We start from the raw sequence: 19,163 nt of genomic DNA, 5'->3' as shown, positions 1-19,163 counted from the left end.
TGTGGGGAATCGAACCCGGGTCTTCGGCGTGACAGAGGTTATAAAGTGCACGAACATTTGTCTGAATTCCTTTAAGTCCATGAGTGCAGAATATTGTCGATTTGTAAATTTATCTGGTATACAGGATTTTGTTTGTTGTTTTACACCGCACTTAGCAGTATTCCATCTATACGACGGCGATCTATAAATAATCGTCACTGAGTCAGACAATCCAGTGTTTGACGTCATGACCAACTGGGATATAATGTCAAGTGTCAACCAAGTCAGCCAGCCCAACATCCCGGCCGATCCCGTTAGTCGCCTCTTACGACAAGAATGGACTGTTGTAGACTCTAGTTCACGGGTATTCGTTCTGACACGGGATCGGGTATGTACTGTGTACACCCTTTTTGAACTCGACTGTAGATTGGTCAATAACTGGGAAGCACGAAGGATTCAAGAAGTCTGCCCTCTATATGCTCCACGAAGTGTTTTCGTCACCTGTCAAAACGACGCACATGCGTTGCGAAGCACATGCATTTAGAGCGAGACCCCACATTCAGAGGTCGCATTCAGTGAGTCAGCCTGTCAAATAGGTCAGCGAGCGACACACATAATCTTTGAAGCAGGGCCTGCTCCGGGCGAGAGGTTTACAAACATGGGCCCACTGGAGCTTGTATCGCGTTTCAATCGCAAATCTGTTGTCAGGTCTGTTGGAACATCTGTCCTCCTGTACGTGATATACCGTATCATCAAGTTCCTGATCTGGTATCGGCGTCTCTACAGCTTCTTCAACAACTGTCAGGGGGTCAAAGATTTCTCCTGGAAGACAGGCAACCTGCATCTGGTGAGTGACCTAAAACGGTGTACAGATATATATTTCCACCTGTACGTCTGCAACAGTTGATGCGTCGTTTACTGTTGCGACGTGTTCTACGGCGTTATTTGCTTCATACACCGTCACTGTCAACACTGTACATTCTATAATAATCCGGAGCGGTGGGATAGTTCAGTGGTGAAAGCGTTCGTTCGCCATACCGAAGACCCGGTTCGATTCCCTACATGCATACAATGTATGAAGCCCATTTCTGGTGTCCCCCGCTGTGATATTGCTGGAATATTGCTAAAAAGAGGCTTATAAAGATTCACTCACTGCATGAACTCTCTTTTTTCACAAAAATCATGAGTAAATTATCATAAAACCATCCGTGTAGATGTAAACAGAGAATAGTTCATTTTTGGTGAATTATGTATGTTTTGCAACATATTGAGATAAAATGTTCGGATGCTCCTACAGTTTAGAAGTCCTATTTTTTAACCACCTGTCAATACAAGCCAACCTGTGTCACGACGACCTTTGACCTTTTTCGACTACGTCAGATAAACGACGAGCATGTACGCATAATAACAAGCTCGCGGCCCTGCCCACGCATACACACTATCAGCTGGGGATCTGTTCTGTCCCAGAACCACGAGTGTTCTATAAATAGCTTATGGCGACGGGGTAGTCTAGAGGTCCCACATGGGTACAGTATTTGTGTGAAGCCCATTTATGGTGTACCGAGCAATGACAATACTGGGGTATCGCTACACGCGGCCCCATTTACCCACTCTCTGTAACATGCAGGGAAGAAAGACAATACAATTCCTTCAGAGGCCAAGCAAATTTCAGAACGAGATGCCCAAGATACTCACACGATTACTTCTATATAGCCATTGAGAAGTAAGTGTATTAACATAATCAGTAATAATCGATCTATCAAACGTCCGATCACAAGTTTCTCACACTCCTGGTAAGCAAGTGCGTATTGTTTTACGCAGCACGCAGCAATATTCCAGCTATATGGCGTCGGTCTGTACATAACCAAGTCTAGACCACACAATCCAGTGATCAACGGCATGAGCATCAATCTACACATTTGAAACACAATAACATGTGTCAACCAACTCAGCGAGCCTGATCACCTAATCCCGTTAGTCGCCTCTTACGACAAGCATGGGTTAGTGAAGATCAGTCCTAACCCCGATCTTTTCTGGTCCTGACACACCTAAGGGAAGTAACTGTGTACAGAAGATATGGTCATCGTTCCGCTTTATGAGGGTTAGGCATGTATTTCAGTACCCCAAGCTGTTTGAGAAGCGTGTTGCAGTGGAGCAAGCATGGATGAAGAAATACCCCAAGTACTACCGGGTCTGGATAGGGCCTTTCAATCCACTGATCAGGGTCTACCATCCAGACACTATCAGAGCCATCATCAAGTCCACAGGTAACCAGAAACTTTTAAGTAAACGTAAAATATGATATTTGAATGAACTGTTTGAATTTTAAAACTTCATTCAGCCGACGTAAACTCAGATTCTGTTTGGGCGTACCGTCGCATACCACTTTGCAAAGGACCATATACAGAATCGATTAACTTCTAGATCCTTTAGATGACAAATTCCGCAACCGTTTTCTGGCATTTCGCGACCCGGGGTAGAATAGGTCTTCAGCAACCCATGCTTACCATAAAAGACGACTATGCTTGTCGTAAGAGGCGACTAACGGTATCGGGTGATCAGGCTCACTGACTTGGTTGGCACATGTCTTCGGTTCCCAATACGCAGATCGATGTTCATGGTGTTGATCACTAGTTTGTCTGGTCCAGACTCGTTTATTTACAGAAAGCCGCGATATAGCTGGAATATATGGAAGTGCGGCGTGAAATTCAACTCATTCACTCACTCAAGCATTTCGCCGTGAGTGTTATCACAGATGACCTTAATTCCAGATTAATAACTATGTTTTATTTGACTTACTTCAGTTAATACCAGTATTTGGAATATATTTTGAAATTTTACCCTTGTTATTGCACAGAGCCAAAACCAAGGGGAATAGGAGTCTCATACGAACCCTTTGTACCCTGGCTTGGGGAGGGTCTCCTGATTGCCGGTGGACAACGTTGGTACCGAGCTCGTCGTCTTCTTACTCCCGCCTTCCACTTCGACATCCTCAAACCCTACGTAGACGTCTCCAACAACGCCATTGACACTATGCTGGTAAGACAATTTCGCGATGTTGCATGCATGCAACAGTGTGGTCAGATAACTTTAAATTTGCAATGCTCAGACGGCATCTGAGATGTGTGATATGGAGCACCTGCTGATTAGCAATTTTGCCAGATGAGCTTCTGTCATCGTGATTTTTGGGACGAAATTGCTTTGTATCGTTTGCTTGTTGGTTGTTTAACAACAGACTCAGCAATATTCCAGCTATATGGTAGCGGTCTGCAAATGATCGAGTCTGGGCCAGACAATCCAGTGATCAGCAACATCTACGCTGCTGGAATATGATTACAGGTGTTTAGTCGGCGAACCTGACCACCCGTTTCCGTTAGTCGCCTCTAACGACAAGCATGGGCTACTGAGGATCAATTCTAAATCGGATGTTCACGGGTGCGATATACTTGACATGGCTGAGACGGGGGTTCAGTTATTCACATACAATGAAAGCGAAGGTCATTCTGTAGCATGAACATCTTACCTAACACCATTTGGTTAACAGGAGAAGATAGACAAACACGTGGAGGAAGGCACTAGCTTCGAGTTGTTCAACATGGTCGGCCTGTGTACATTTGACATCCTGCTGAGATGCGCCATGTCGGTCAAGGAAAACATACAGCGACAGGGGTGAGTAGGGAAGGCGCATCGGACAGACAGCAGCATGGGTAAGAGTGGCGAATCACAGACAGGGTCATTTTAAGTATTAACAGTGAGTGAGTGAGAGAGAGAGAGATAGATTGGTGGAATAAAACGGCGTAGTACCAATGTCATGGCGGGAGACATCAGAAATGGACTTTACTCATTATACCCATGTAAGGAATCGAACCCGGATCTTTGGCGTGTCAAACAAACGCTTTAAATACTAAGCTGCCTCTGTAGGTAACTGGAAATAGACATGTGTCGTCATTGCAAAGTGTGGGGACATGGGACGCCAACGTGGGAGAAAACGAGAATTTATTATAAGCAAACAGAATTGCTGAATACGAGGAATTATCACCCGTGAAGATCCCGGTTAGAATTGAGTTTCGGTAACCCATGCTTCTTGTAAGACTGACGGGACCGGGTAGTCAGGCACGATGACTTCGTTGACACGTGCCATCGTAACCCAACTGCATAGATCCGTGCTCATGCTGTTGGTGACGCGCTTATTTACAAATAGCTGGAATACTCCTACGTGTGGCGTAAAGCTAAACTCACTCACACGAGGAATTATGCATTAACATTTGACAGAGAGCAACGAGATGATTAGGGCACATTACGTGGAATGAGTGATTATGGTTTGACGACGATTTTAGCAATCACGTGAAAATAAGCTTCATACCAATGTGGCAATCAAATCAGAGCGTGACGTGGTAATACTTCAAGCACGTGCCAACCTGACACAAATAATGCAGGCAGCTACACGGGTAAATCGACACTACGATTGTTAGTGCTGTATGCTCGAAGGGGGTTAAAGTACTGTAAAAATATCGTACTCCTGAGAGGGTAAGTCCTAAAGATTTCAAAGTTAGCCCTACACACTTTTTTAATCGTGGAATATTTGTTATTTTTCTTATGGTTAACTATCATTACCATCGCCAATGGCTGAAGGGATGATATAAATCCAGGCAGGGTCCATGCAGGTACCAAAGGTACTTTTAAAAGTCCCAGTGGTTCCCAGTATGGTGATTTACTTTACGTTGTTGGTGATCCATAGCCTGTTTGCTATATTGTATTGTCCAAATAGTGCTTCAAGTTTTGACTTTACACGCTACTTTTAATTCGAATTGTAATATTCTAGTCGTTTTACCGTCCTTTGATGACATGGTTTTTTTTATATAATACACGTATTTTAATTCAATTTTAAGTATGTTCCCGTCACGGTATGTCTGAAATATTGTCGATGTGACATTAAATCTTTGCTCACTCGCTTAAACAGTTGAATATTTTGCTTTCAGGCAAACACACCCGTATGTAAACGCGGTGAATGACTTACTCTTCCTAGCTACAGACCGCGCCCTGTAAGTATGAGAGAATATCTCGGGCTACGAGGTGTCCGGCAAATTCTTATACAAACTGCTTTCTTGTATGTCTGTTTGCTTGTTATTTAATGCTGCATGCACTAATGTTGCAGTTATATGGCGGCGGTCTGTAAATAGGCGAGTCTCGATCAGACAATCCAGTGATAAACAACAGTTTTCTGTTGTCCGCTTGGAATGTTGTTTGAAGAATAAGTTCAGAATAACATGCCTTAGAGCTCCTACTGCATGCGAAAAGATCATCTAGACAATGGAGCACCTGGACGTTGTCAAGTAAATCAACAGGAAAAATCCTGTAGATTAAATCCTGTAGATAAAAAAACCCGACAATAGTTACGGCAGTCTATTTTTTCCTTTCGAATATGCTTCACAAGTGCCTGCAATCGATTATTGTGCCTTCAATGCACTATATTTATTATCCTATAGTATTTTGCTCCGTAGGTCCTGGAATACGAACGAACTGGAATTGACTGGATTCCTTTCATATTTGGTACCTAGGTTCATCATAATATAAGGAAGGTGCCAGTCAGACGTGGTGACCTTGATATTCATGTCACAAGGGGATATATCTGAATTTGTTAAACTGATTATGTCGGGAGCGTAGATGATGATAAATTTGTTTTCAGTACTCCATGGCAGCACCCTGACGTCATGTTTTACAACTCGTCCTCTGGGAAGAAGTTTAAGAAACAGTGTGACTTTGTACATCGCTGGGCGGAAGACATCATCGAGAAGAGGCGACAGACCTTGGTCAGTGTCAAAGTTTGAAACCATTCATTTTTAGAAATGTGCTTGATGACTGACGGCCGAGATAGAATCCCCAATGTTTACTGAATGTGTGTGTAACATATAGTACCGTGTGTGAACTTGCCCTCCGTAGCACTGTATTTCATATGCATCATAGTACGGTGACTTGGTAGTATCTATGTAACTATGTTTATGTGTAATATTGTGCGGTGTGTAAAGATTGCATTGCATGTATTACTGTATTGAGTATGTAACATTACAGAGTATAGTGTTGTATACTGTTTTCCAGTGAATGTGGTGTTGTGTACTGTATGTGGACTTCTACAGGCACTAAATTCCATACACCAAAGTGCATGCTCAAAGTGCATACAAAAAGACAAAAAGTTCATTAATAGTCTGCTGACTTCTGCTGTGTGAACAGAGACAATTTTGAATAAAATAGCTTTCCTGTGTGCTTTCTAGAAACTCTCAGGAGTCAAGGTCACCCATCTAATGACTCACTGCGTTTAACGTTGCTTAACTTCATCTGCTTTGTGGCCTAAGTTCTACGCACGGCATTAAAGCACCAGCCTCAGCAGCAAATCTCTCAGCCAGTCAAAAAACGACATTTGTGTGCGAAGTGAGACAAAAGGAGTTGTACCCATACTTCCAACAATTCCAAAATGACATTGACATGTTCGGTAAGATAAAGAGGAACATAAACATCGAGGGTACATCAACCCATGATCCCTCGGGACCAGTCAACGACCTACACTGTACAATGTATTGTACTCTGTGTTGACATTGTACCGTGTATGTACAAAGCACACTGCACTGTATGTGGGCATTGTACTGTGTGTCTCCATGTGCCATTGTATCGTGTGTGGACATTGCACTGTGTTTGCACATGTGACATTGTACTGGTGATGGACATTGTACTGTGTACATGTGCCATTGTACTATGTTTGGACATTCTACTGTGTGTGGACATTGTACTGTGTACAGGTGACATTTTACTGTGTGTGCATGTGACATTGTACTGTGTGTGAACATTGTACTGTGTGTGTGTGAACATTGTACCGTGTGTACTCCTGACATTTACTGTGTGGACATTGTACTGTGTATGCACATTTGCCATTAGACTAAATATGGACATTGTACTATGTACGTACAAAGCACATTGTACTGTATTAGGACACTGTACTGTCTTTGTAACATTGTGTAGTATAGGTAGGAGTTTTACTTGCGTAGAACATGTTTTTGTGTTCTGGCGTCCGCCGTCCTGGTAGCACTGGAATATTGCGACAAGCGTTGAGAAACTAAATTTCACTTGTATGTAATATGACGGTGTATCGTCTGCAGGAGAGAGATGGACCTCCAAAGACCCGCTACCTCGACTTCTTGGATGTCTTGCTCAGTGCCAGAGATGGTGATGGCAAGGGTCTTACCCCGCTAGAGATCAGGAATGAGGTCGACACGTTTCTATTTGAAGGTACTATTCCTGTATCGGTGATACTGTAAATGGCATGTGTCATTACTCAAACAAGGAAAGTGATGTTCCCCATACGCATGTAATAAAACAGGTGCTGCAAGCATGAGCTCCCCATCTGACAAAATAGAATCTTAATGCAACGCCTCAGAGACATAGAAACATCGTACTCTCGGTAGCTCTCTAATCCAAATTTAAATCAGCATAAGGCGTATTTTAAGCTGATGTTTTTCTGCATGTTTAGTCCATTTCCAAGAAAGACTTTCTGCCCAAATATTCAAATTCTTTCCGTTGGCCAGGGCAGGGGTCCAGAGTTGATGCCTTTCTGAAATGTGTCTCTCGATTTAAATTCTAACGGACAAAAGTTCACTTGCAGGAGTATCTTGAAAATATGTAACCAAAATCTGCAAATGCTTTGATGTTCCCCGCCTACGGGTTCGTTATTGATGTCAGGAACTGTGTGTCAGCAAATCGTTATAAACTAGCTCCTTTGTTGCAAAGGCCACGACACAACGGCCAGTGGAATATCATGGACGCTGTTCACCATGGCCTCCAAACCGGAGTTCCAGACCAAAATCCAGGAGGAACTGGATACACTACTGGACGGGAGAGAGTCCAAGCACATCACCTGGTAGGGCAAATTATCTGTCACGGCACATCAAACAGGGCAGATTACATGATAGAGAAAACCAAATGGTAGTGCAGACAACCTGGTTGGGGTCCTATTGTACCTACCCTGGATGACCACATTTCCTTGTCGGGTGCATCACTTGAAGGGCTCATATTCGGGGAGAGGAGATCTCATGCCCGAGAATACACCTTTTTGTAGGGAACACAACATGGGAGCACACACCTAGTGGTTGTGTTACCTGGTAAGGCACAGCAGATAAGAAAATAAACATCTTGAAATTCATATCATGGTAATGACTCCTCCAATAGTATGACATATTCCTGTTTTGTTCCAAATCCAAGATCCCAGCTTATAGATCACTTTTCCGGAGTGGTTGCTGGTTTGGTATGACGCCGCGGTATTTCGGACAGAAACTGATTAGACTGTTTAAATTTGGGTATTGATAAGATTTGTGTAAGTGGAACGTTCATGCAACCTGTATATGTTATCAATTAGGGACGACATTCCCAAGTTGGAGTATCTGACACGATGTCTGAAGGAAGGAATGAGGTTCCATTCTCCTGTTCCGTTCGTCAGTCGGGAACTGCAACATCCCATGAACATCGACGGGAAGGTCTTTCCAGTAGGAACAACCATTTCACTGGGGATATGGCATGTCCATCACAACCCGGAAGTGTGGGAGAACCCGGAAGTGTATGATCCTGATCGGTTTCTACCCGAGAACATCCAGAAGAAGGACAGCTACGCATATATCCCCTTCTCCGCTGGCCCGAGGTAATACTCCATGCTCTTAGGTCTCTCTGTTGATACATGCTACAGCGACCCATCGGACTACTACTCTAGTAAAACAACTAGAATATCACAATTAGCTTTAAAACTAGCTTGGAAAGTTAAAACTAATATGACTATTTGGATAATACAATATAAAACAGGCTGTAGATCGCCATCAACTGAAGGTAGATCACCAGACTAAGGGACTCGTGAAGGGTAGAATAGGCCTTCAGCAGTCCATGCTTTCCATAAAAGGCGACTATGATTGTCGTAAGAGGCGATCGGGTGGTCAGGCTCGCTGACTTGGTTGACACGTTCCCAATTGCGCAGACCGATGTTCATGTTGTTGATCACTGGATTGTCTGGTCCAGACTCGATTAGTTACAGACCACCGCCATATAGCTAGAATATTGTTGAGTACGGCGTAAAACTAAACTCACTCACCGGACTAGGGATCACGGGGAGTGTCATCGAATGAAAACCAAGACAAATATATCCGAAAAGGGAATATGATCATGTTAAACTTTACTTTCCAGAAATTGTATCGGACAACATTTTGCCCTGAACGAGGAGAAGCTCATGATTGGAAGAATCCTGGAAAGGTATCGTTTCTTTATAGGCACCACGTCACACATATTCGACTATATTTTACCTTTATTTTATACAGGAAAACTTATTATCCCTGAATCGATAATTCAAACTTTAAGGCGAGCTGTTTCCAAATAGATAATACTTGCCATGGAATGTTGACGATTGCTCCGCACATCGAAAACTGCCACAGGCGGTGTTGTGCGAACTTCTTTCTTTATTCGATATTGTTATGTACATATTTTTGGGAGTGAAATATATGGTAGCTTCCCTTAGGAATGATGGGATAATTGAGAGATAAACATTATACATTTTTAGAGACCTGTGGTGTGACATTGTGCCTTTTACGACTGGTGAACATATGATGTCAATCTCGGGTAACCTTTAAAACTCCTACCCTAGAAATGGTCTTCAGCAAGCAATGCTTGTCCAAAGGTCCACTAATGGGATCGGGAGAGTCTTGGTTGACATGTGTCAGAGCTCATGCTGTTGACCTCTGATTAGTCCAATATAGACTATTTACAGATCCCCTCCAACAGGTGGAATATTCCGGAGTAATACAACATAGAAACATGGAATATATCTGTTTGTTCCGTGTTTCAGGTACAAGTTAGAGGTAGATCTAAGCCATGAAGTGGGACGAAGGAATGCCGGCGTTATGAAGTCTACTGACGGGTTGTGGGTGTTCGCTAGACACAGACACTGAACATCCAAACTGATGCGTAATTTCTATTCCCTTGACCACGAGTGCGGATAATGATACTAATCAATTTACCCTCAATTGATAAAACACTCTGTTACATACCGCGTCACATACATTACCCATTAACAGTTTAGCCTCACTTAAAGCACTATATGTTATATATGGGGAAACCATCTACAAACCTTATGCAGATGAAATGCACAAGGCTCATGCATGCCGAAACGCAGGTGCAAATATCGCCCATAACAGCTGCATTTTTGTATAATGTTTTGTTAAGAATTCCCCGATTTTCATCATTCCTTAAATCCGTTCGTTTCCAACGTGACGAATTTGTGTCAAAATGCATGAGTTTATTTGTAAGCAGTACCTTTAAACAGAATGAAATATTTTGGAAAATCTAGTTTCGAACTGGTGACTGAAGTAAGTGGCGACATTTATACTACTGAGTGTAATCTTTTGCTGGGTAGTATATATACAGGACTCGACGAGGGAGAGCTCAAGGTTATGGCTTCTGGTCATAGATTTTGAAGATCATCACACGGCTGTTCTTAACAACATAAGGATTGCAATACAACGTCTTTAAAGATTTCAAAGCATCTTAACATTGTCAAGAGCTGAAGCATCTTGGAAGAAAATGTTCTTTCGTAGTGTCGTACCAAGTTTCTGCAGTTGTCAAACCATGCCTATGTTAGTGTTTGCATCAAATGTCATCACCTGGGTATCTTCTTGTGTTAAAAACATGTGCTTATAATTATATATATATATATATATATATATATATATATATATATATATATATATATATATATATATATATATATATATATGTAGTCGGAATACAATATTCTGATCGTGATGCGATTATAGTTATGATAATATCCAGTCAAAAAGTATTCAAGTCAAAATACTTCCTATTTGACTAACATCAGATTGTATCGTTATGGATATTTTAGATGTGTTAATGCAAAAATAAATTATTGCAAGTGACATATGATGTCATGTTCAGATCAGATCAAAGAAGTTTGTTCTTCGTTGTTAACGCTCAGTAATGGACCAGCTGTATAGCGGCAACCTACAAACAGTCGAGACGAGTCGGTGATCAACAGCATGAGAATCAATCTACGGTATTGTAATACGAGCCCGACCAGCCCATCTCGGTAGTTTCCTCTTACGACAAGCACGTCCTGCTGCAGACCTATTTTAACCTGGATCTTCAATATTCATGAGAATCTTTCTGTGATGACAGCAGTAGTCACCATCACTGTTGAGTGAATGAAGAAACTGTGTTCTACGACATCACGGCTTTACTGATCCACAATATCAGGAACTAAAAACACTCGACCAACCAGTCCACACTTTGTTCCTCAGATGTGTCTTACAAACATGGCCTTCTCTTGAAGTACTTTACCCGGAAATAGCTAATAGTATGTTGAGCAAATCTGGCGCAGTTCTTACTCGTGGTTGGGCCGGTGGTGAATCCCAGTGGTTTAAGCGTCACGCCGAAGACCTGGGTACGATTTCCCTTTAAAACATTGACAAAAGCGGCGTAAAAGATGCTCACTCAGTCAGTATTACACTTCCTTGTAAACACATACAGGGCACTTTGCTCAAGAACAAACCACCACATCCCAGAAGAAAGTAACAAATGAATGGAATGAGTGTAGCATATACAAATAAAGTATTGTTTCTGGAGTTAGAGCTCTTTTCAAGAATTCATGATGGGACTGGCAACTAAAACAAATAATACCCATATAGATACGTATAAAACGTGTCATCTGAAGATGAATGTCGAGGCTCCCACAAATTCGGTAGACAAAATCTAACAGCTGGTTAAAGAAGTTCAGATGGTTTCCATGGAAATGACGAAACAATAAATGCAGCAAAATGCACTCCAAGATCTGTCTGATATACGTGCACCTGCCCAATCTTGTTGAATGATACCAAAAGTTAATCCGGTTGTGACTCCAACCAGCACCAGCGAGGCGAGGCCATGTTTGTACGGAAAGGTGACTGGTGAAAGTCACTCTTACTGACACTCACTTCAGCCGCCACGTACTGTGTGTCGATCTGTACCAGTCATGTGTATAGACTGGGTCTAAACTGCCATTAAGAAATGTCCTTGCCAGTGTATATTAGGAGAAACTGCACTGTTATGGAACTACATGATACTCTCAAGAATACCTCAGCTATCTTCAAGGAGACTTAAAACCTGGTAAAAGTCATGGCATTAATATGAAACCCAGGGCCCACTTGTACAAAGCAGTCTTAGCACTACAATGATTGTAACTCCCATTCTCCAACATAGGCTTAAGATAGTTGTAGCGTTAAGATTGCTTTGTGCAAGTGGGCCCAGGTCTTTGTGCCTGATTGCTTAGAAAACGTCACCTCAATTCGGTGATTCCATCTGATGAGTCCAGGTACTATGTCCATGGTAAATGAAACAAAGTAGGACCACTGCCTGAACATGCCTTCATAAACATGTATTCACCAAGCCGTGTGACGTGATTTGCCACTGACACTAACATTCCGTATAATTTTTCATCACCTACCAATATCTGCCTGTGCTTCCTCAACATGTTGGGTACTATCATGGAGAGAACTTTACAACACTAAACAAGTGAAATTGACCTAGTGGCTTATCGATATGAAACAGAAAACCACTACACTGAAATTAACAATATTTACTTTGATAACATTGTAGACTACACTGAATACTATTGTGACTTCATGGCAGGCTTTCTACATGCTTCTGCTGCCGGTAGTATTCCACACTATTAAATAGTATTCCACACTATTAAATAGTATTCCACCATTTAAACTCTGTCTCAAACCTTTCCAGAAGAAAGATGGTGTTAATAATGTATGTATCGAAATGACAAATTGTCAATGGATTGCTAATGATAAACGGAGAGATACATGATGCTGCCGAGGGAAGACATAAAGGACGTAAACGATGCTGTCATAAAAAAACACTCCATGTCACGCGATCCGTGAAAGTCCGGGGGAGAATAGGCCTTCAGCAAACCCATGTTTGCCACAAAAGGCGACTGTGCTTGTAAGAAGCAACTAACGGGATCAGGCGGTCAGGCTCGCTGACTTGGTTGACACATGTCATCTGTTCTCAATTGCGCAGTTCGGTGCTCATGTTGTTGGTCACTGGGTTGTCTGCTCCAGAGTTTATTATTTATATACCGCCGCCATATAGCTGGAATATTGCTGAGTGCGGCGTAATTCCGAAACAAATTACTAAGGTTCTGAAACTTGCCACGAGGGAAAGATCATTTGCTGTAAGTTTGGACTTTACAAGCCATATCTTGCCTTGGCAATATTCCATTAATACCACGGCGAGAAACACGAGTAATGGGCCTCACACATATTACCCGGGAATATAACACTGCCTTCGAGTTGACGAGTGAACGCTTTAACCACTAGGCTACCCCTGTTGTAAAATGTGAGTGAGTGAGTTAATATTTAACGTCACATCGGCAATATTGCAGCCATATCGTGACGAGAACGAGTAATTATGAAAATACAAATGAATTAATTGCACATACGTTGTAAAACCCTGTCGACAAAGGACAGTAAAACTAACTAGGATATCACAGAGTAGAATGTAAAACTAGTGAATAGACCTAAAACAGTGTATCTATACAGGACAGTACAATATAAAAATGAGCTATAGGTTGCCAACAACTGAAGGTAGATCACCCATGGGGACTTACAGTACCTTTGCTACCTGCATGGTCCCTAGTTGGATTTACACCATCCCTTCAGCTGCTGGCGATTGTATGAAAAGTTAGCCGAAATTAAAAGAACATTAATGCTACGATTAAAATCCTGGTAACTTAAATTTACTGTGAATGTTTGTGGACTTACGTACCCTCTCAGGAGGACAATAATTTTACAATACTTCAACCCCCTTTGAGGGTACAGCCACCAACGATTCAAGTTACTAATTCAAACTACCAATCATTAAAATGCATCTATTTACACAACATAAGTTTCAAAATTCCACCAAAAATCAATTTCTTTTAAAAAACCAATGATTAAATGACAACTAACAGTGCTAAAAAGGTCCTTGATAGTTTTGACATTGAAAAAATTATCCCTTGTGGTGGAGAATTCAACACAGTCAAGCAGAATATGCTTGACCGTGACTCTCTCATCACAAGGGATACAAAACGGAGGATCCTCACCTTTTAAAAGGTATGCATGAGTGTATCTTGTATGGCCAATACGACATCGTCGCAAAATGACTTCTTCAAATCTGGACTGACAACCCAAGTATGTATAACCAATGTAGGGTTTTATTTCATGTAGTCTATTTATACCTACTTGGGTGTCCCACTTCTGCATCAGATCACGAGAGTAAGCTCTAATGCTAGCTTTGTAGTCAGAATAAGGAATACGAAGTGGTGTCACAGATTTGTTAAGTGCTGCCTTAGCAGCAAGATCGGCCATTGCGTTACCGGAAATGCCAACGTGGCTGGGTAACCAACAGAAGACGATGTTGTATTGGCCAGTAGCAAGATCATTATATAATTCAATAATTTCTATTAAAAATGGATGTTTACAAGAGAGATTTTTAATAGCCTGAAGGCAAGAAAGAGAGTCGGAATAGATTATATATTGTTTATGTTTATGGCGTCTTTGAATATATTTAAAAGCTGTTAATATGGCGTTAGCCTCAGCGGTAAAAATAGAACTGTTGTCTGGTAATCTAGAAGATATTGTTCTGGATCCAATGACAGTGGCACAAGCTACTCCGCCACCGTCCTTGGACCCATCTGTAAATAAGGATTTATAACTGCTATATTTATGTTTCAATTCATTATATTCTTGTTTATACTGTAATTCATTAGTTTCTGATTTTTAAATGTGGTCAGTGTTAGGTCCACTTGGGGCCTAACCAACTGCCAAGGAGGAGAAGAGAGAAGACGGGAAGGAGCTATATTTTCCAGCTCAATGCCGGCAGCAGCAAGAAATGGTTTAATTCTTAAACCAAGAGGCGGTACACGCGAAGATTTCATATTGTATAAGTCCTCACACAGAGGACTGAAAACACAGTTATATGCAGGGTTTGACTCACTGGAATATAATTTTGTTACATACTGTAAAGCTAATTTGATACGTCGCTGCTCAAGAGATGGCTCATCGGCCTCAACGTACAGGCTGTCAACAGGTGAAGTTCGAAAGGAGCCAAGACAAAGTCTTAGACCTTGATGGTGAACAGAATCCAAAAGTTTCAGGCTGCTTTTACAGGCTCCACCATATACAATGGAGCCATAATCAAGTTTTGACCGGATCAGTGATCGATAAAGTTGCAGGAGGGTAGCTTGGTCCCCTCCCCATTTAGAATTTGAAACGACTTTCAACAAGTCAAGTGCCTTCAGGCATTTAGTTTTGAGGGATTTGATATGTGGTAGAAACGTTAAATGTGAGTCAAAAATTAATCCCAAGAACTTGGCCTCCTTTACAACTTTGATGGGAGTGCCATCTAGAGATAGTTCTGGGTCCTTATGTGGCTTATATGTTCTGCAAAAATGTATACAATTAGTTTTGGACTTCGAAAATTTGAAGCCGTTTTCAAGACATCATTTATTTATTTTGTTTAAACACAACTGCAGTTGCCGTTCAATAGTATGCATATTTTTACCACGACAAGAAATGTTAAAATCATCCACAAATAATGATCCATCAATTGAATCGTTCAAAACTTTTGATAAACTATTTATCTTGATGCTAAAAAGAGTGACTGACAAAATACTGCCTTGTGGAACACCCTGATCCTGATTGTAATGATCAGACAGGGTAGAACCCACACGGACCTGGAATTGTCTGTCATTTAAAAAGTTGGCAGTAAATTGAGGCAAACGACCTCGCAAACCAAAGTCATGTAAATCCCTTAAAATACCATGTTTCCAGGTTGTGTCATATGCTTTTTCAAGATCAAAAAAGATAGACACAGCATGTTGGTTATTAATTAGTGCGTTTTTAACAAATGATTCCAGTCGCACTAAGTGATCGATAGTACTTCTATTTTTACGGAAACTACACTGTATATCTGTGATACGGTTATTTGTTTCCAAGTACCAAACAAGTCGATTATTTATCATGCGTTCCATGGTCTTGCAAACACAGCTAGTTAGTGAAATAGGTCGATAATTGGACGGATCAATATGATCACGTCCAGGTTTAGGTATTGGTACTACAATGGCGTCACGCCATGAGGGAGGAAAGTTACCCGATGTCCAAATATCATCGAAAATATTGAGAAGAGTTTCCAGGCATGATTCCGGTAAGTGCTTCAAGAGTTGATAATGTATGTTATCAGCTCCAGTAGCAGTGTCATGAGCTTGATCAAGAGCAGTATGGAGTTCATGAATAGAAAAAGTTTCATTATAATCTTCACCATTATCAGAATTGAAATTAATAGCTTTCTTTTCTTCTTGTTTTTGATATTGCTGGAATTTTGGTACATAATTTGAAGAGGAAGAGTGTTTAGCAAGGGTTTCACCCAGTTTATTAGCAATATCTGATTTATCAGTAAGCAATTGATCTCCATATTTAAGATGATGGACAGTAGATTTAGTACCTTTACCTTTGATTTTTTGGACCATGTTCCATACCTTGGACATGGGTGTCCGAGAATTTATTTTGGACACATAATTTTGCCAAGATTGGCGTTTGTTTTGTTTAAAAGTACGCCTCGCTTTAGCATTTAAAATTTTAAATTTATTTAAATTATGCACCATAGGATGGCGACGGAAATAATGTTCAGCTTTCTTCCTTGCCTTCCTAGCTTGTTTGCACTCATCGTTGAACCATGGTTTTCTTATGTGTGGAACTACAGAGGAATTTGGTATACACGCATCAGCTATGGAATTCAATTCATCAGAAAAAGATTTAATAGCATCAGGAACGTCAATAAAACGTTCGGGTTTAAGTTTTCCAGCACACAGTGTTTCATATAAAGCCCAGTTAGCCTTTTTAAAATTCCGCCTTGATGATGGAGGAACATCAGATGGAGTTACAGCTTTTAATATAGTAGGAAAATGGTCACTTCCACACAGGTCATTGTGGACTGACCATTCGAATTCATTTAATAGTTCGGAATTTGTCAATGACAAGTCGAGAGCAGAATACGTCCCTGTACCAGGGTGTAAGTATGTGCTGGAACCATCATTATAAATACATAAATCATTGTAACAACAAAAGTCCTCCAACAACTTACCTTTAGTGTTTGTAGTTACACTACCCCAGAGTGGGTTGTGCCCATTTAAATCTCCCATTATAATACAGGGCTTCGGGAGTTGGTCATAGAGAGCTTGCAGATCAGTTTTGGCAAACGTCGAAGACGGCGAAATATAAAGAGAGCATAGCGTAAACGCTACATGTAAAGTAATTCTCACAGCAACAGCCTGCATATTAGTATTAAGTGAAATAGGGCTTTGAATAACGTTTTGTCTGACTAGAACGGATGACCCACCAGTGGCTCTATCACCCGGAGGTGAAAAAGAATGATATGCATTAAAATGACGAAGGTCAAATGTATCTGTTTGTTTTAAATATGTCTCTTGGAGACATAACGCTGAAGGTGTAAAATCCTGGACTAATAGCTGTAATTCATGTAAATTAGTCCTCAGTCCTCTACAGTTCCACTGTACAATATTATTGGAATAAACTATCTTTTGGGGGGATTTATTGGGGATCTACCCCGCACTCTTTTGGAGGGCGACAAGCTATGTGCCCTAGAATGGACATTTTCAGAAACGTCCATGTCTTCAAGAGACCCATATCTATTAAACAACTGAATTTTATTTTGTGACCCTGTAGGAGCTCTGCCACTTTGTTGTTTTGAAGCATCAGGCTTAGACTTCGGTTTACCTTTCACAGTTTATTGATTATCAGCTGTCGATTGAGATTTCGAGTGTGACTGAGATGATGATGATTTGTGATCAGAAGACGACTTTGATGTACTAGGAAGTGATTCCTCAGTCTGAGATGACATAGCAGGGTATAAAAGCTGTGGAGAATCGCAATTTATCCAAGTCAAGGTAGTTTGGCATCCTGTGGATGATTTTGTTATTTTTGAGGTAGACTCCGATGATGTTTTTGCTACTGTAGCGTAACTTTCTGGAAGATCAGACCTTTTAACCAGTTTTTTTTGCCTCAGAAAAGGAGATATTTTGAGTAAACTTTATTCTGTTTATCTCCATTTGTTCTTTCCAAATAGGACACTGTTTCGAAGAAGATGAATGGTTGCCTGAACAGTTGGTGCATTTTTTGAAATCACTGTCACAATCTTCTGTTGTGTGTGTTTTCTCACCACAGTGAGCACACACAACAGACAATGTGCAAGTATTCACGCCATGTCCATATTTCTGGCATTTAAAACACCTGAGCGGGTTGGGGATGTAGGTATCAACTTCTATGTTACAATAGCCTGCCTTCACTGATTTAGGAGCATTTGGACATGAAAAAGTAAACAGATAGGTATTAGTTTGAAATGTTTCATTGTTTTTTTCGGGTTGAAAAGCGCTTCACATATAGCACACCTTGATCTTTCATTTCACATGCTATATCAAGTTCGGTCATGTCATCAAACAATCGATCTCTATCTCTCACGATACCTTTACTAGTGTTCAAGGTCTTGTGAGCAGAGACCGTGACCGGAATGCCCACAAAAGATTCAATACTCAGATTGGATGCTTGCTGTTTCTTGCTGCACTCAACTAGTAGCGCACCCGAACGTAAGCGCCGAATGTTCTTAACATCCCCAGCAATACCTTGAATGCCTTTAGATACTGCAAAAGGGTTCAGCTTTAATGGGGTCTTGTCCGGAGTCTCAATAACAAGGAAACGTGGCCAATACTCAATCGATAGAGACGGTCTGTGGTCAGTATCAACAGGATCAATTTCAAGTGGACGCTTTGTTTTTTTGTGGGGTACTTCATAAGCCATGGTTGGTGTCATATTGTTCATCATCCGAGCTCCCCACCCACCACGGAGTATCACAAGGACAATGCTAAAGCAAGCGGGCCTCCAGCTTGCAGCACCAAGGATACCCGGATGATATACTCCAGTAGAAGAATTATAAATAATTAAACTACCAGATTGGCCCATGAGACATCGCCTTCTGGCATAAGACTCTAGGCAAATTTCATATTAGAATTCACAATTAAAACTTACAGATCACCAGTAGTGCCAAAGCCG

General features: G+C 41.2%; 2 protein-coding genes across 2 annotated transcripts in view; one reads left to right on the top strand and one right to left on the bottom strand.

The window, feature by feature from the left end:
- The window catches only part of LOC137297079 (fibulin-1-like), a 565,492-nt gene that overhangs the window by 419,417 nt on the left and 126,912 nt on the right, over positions 1 to 19,163 (bottom strand). The window lies entirely within an intron of this gene.
- Positions 638 to 10,687, top strand: LOC137296032 (ultra-long-chain fatty acid omega-hydroxylase-like). The gene is made up of 11 exons (XM_067827673.1): positions 638 to 826; positions 2,099 to 2,246; positions 2,837 to 3,018; positions 3,524 to 3,648; positions 4,959 to 5,021; positions 5,666 to 5,789; positions 7,128 to 7,257; positions 7,756 to 7,885; positions 8,381 to 8,659; positions 9,193 to 9,258; positions 9,848 to 10,687. The coding sequence occupies exons 1-11, from the start codon at positions 638 to 640 to the stop codon at positions 9,948 to 9,950; spliced, it is 1,539 nt and encodes a 512-aa protein (XP_067683774.1). The 3' UTR covers positions 9,951 to 10,687.

The sequence above is a fragment of the Haliotis asinina genome, chromosome 9, assembly GCF_037392515.1.
Source record: "Haliotis asinina isolate JCU_RB_2024 chromosome 9, JCU_Hal_asi_v2, whole genome shotgun sequence".
Classification (NCBI taxonomy): domain Eukaryota; kingdom Metazoa; phylum Mollusca; class Gastropoda; order Lepetellida; family Haliotidae; genus Haliotis; species Haliotis asinina.
The sequence above is the reverse complement of the archived record's forward strand: the minus strand, read 5'-3'. Positions and strand labels throughout refer to the sequence as shown.

Excerpts from the sequence above, each read along its gene's own strand:
- LOC137296032 (XM_067827673.1), top strand. The coding sequence starts at position 638 with ATGGGCCCACTGGAGCTTGTATCGCGTTTCAATCGCAAATCTGTTGTC. Across the intron at positions 7,258-7,755 it reads CGACACGTTTCTATTTGAAG|GCCACGACACAACGGCCAGT; the intron begins GTACTATTCCTG and ends TTTGTTGCAAAG. Across the intron at positions 7,886-8,380 it reads GAGTCCAAGCACATCACCTG|GGACGACATTCCCAAGTTGG; the intron begins GTAGGGCAAATT and ends GTTATCAATTAG.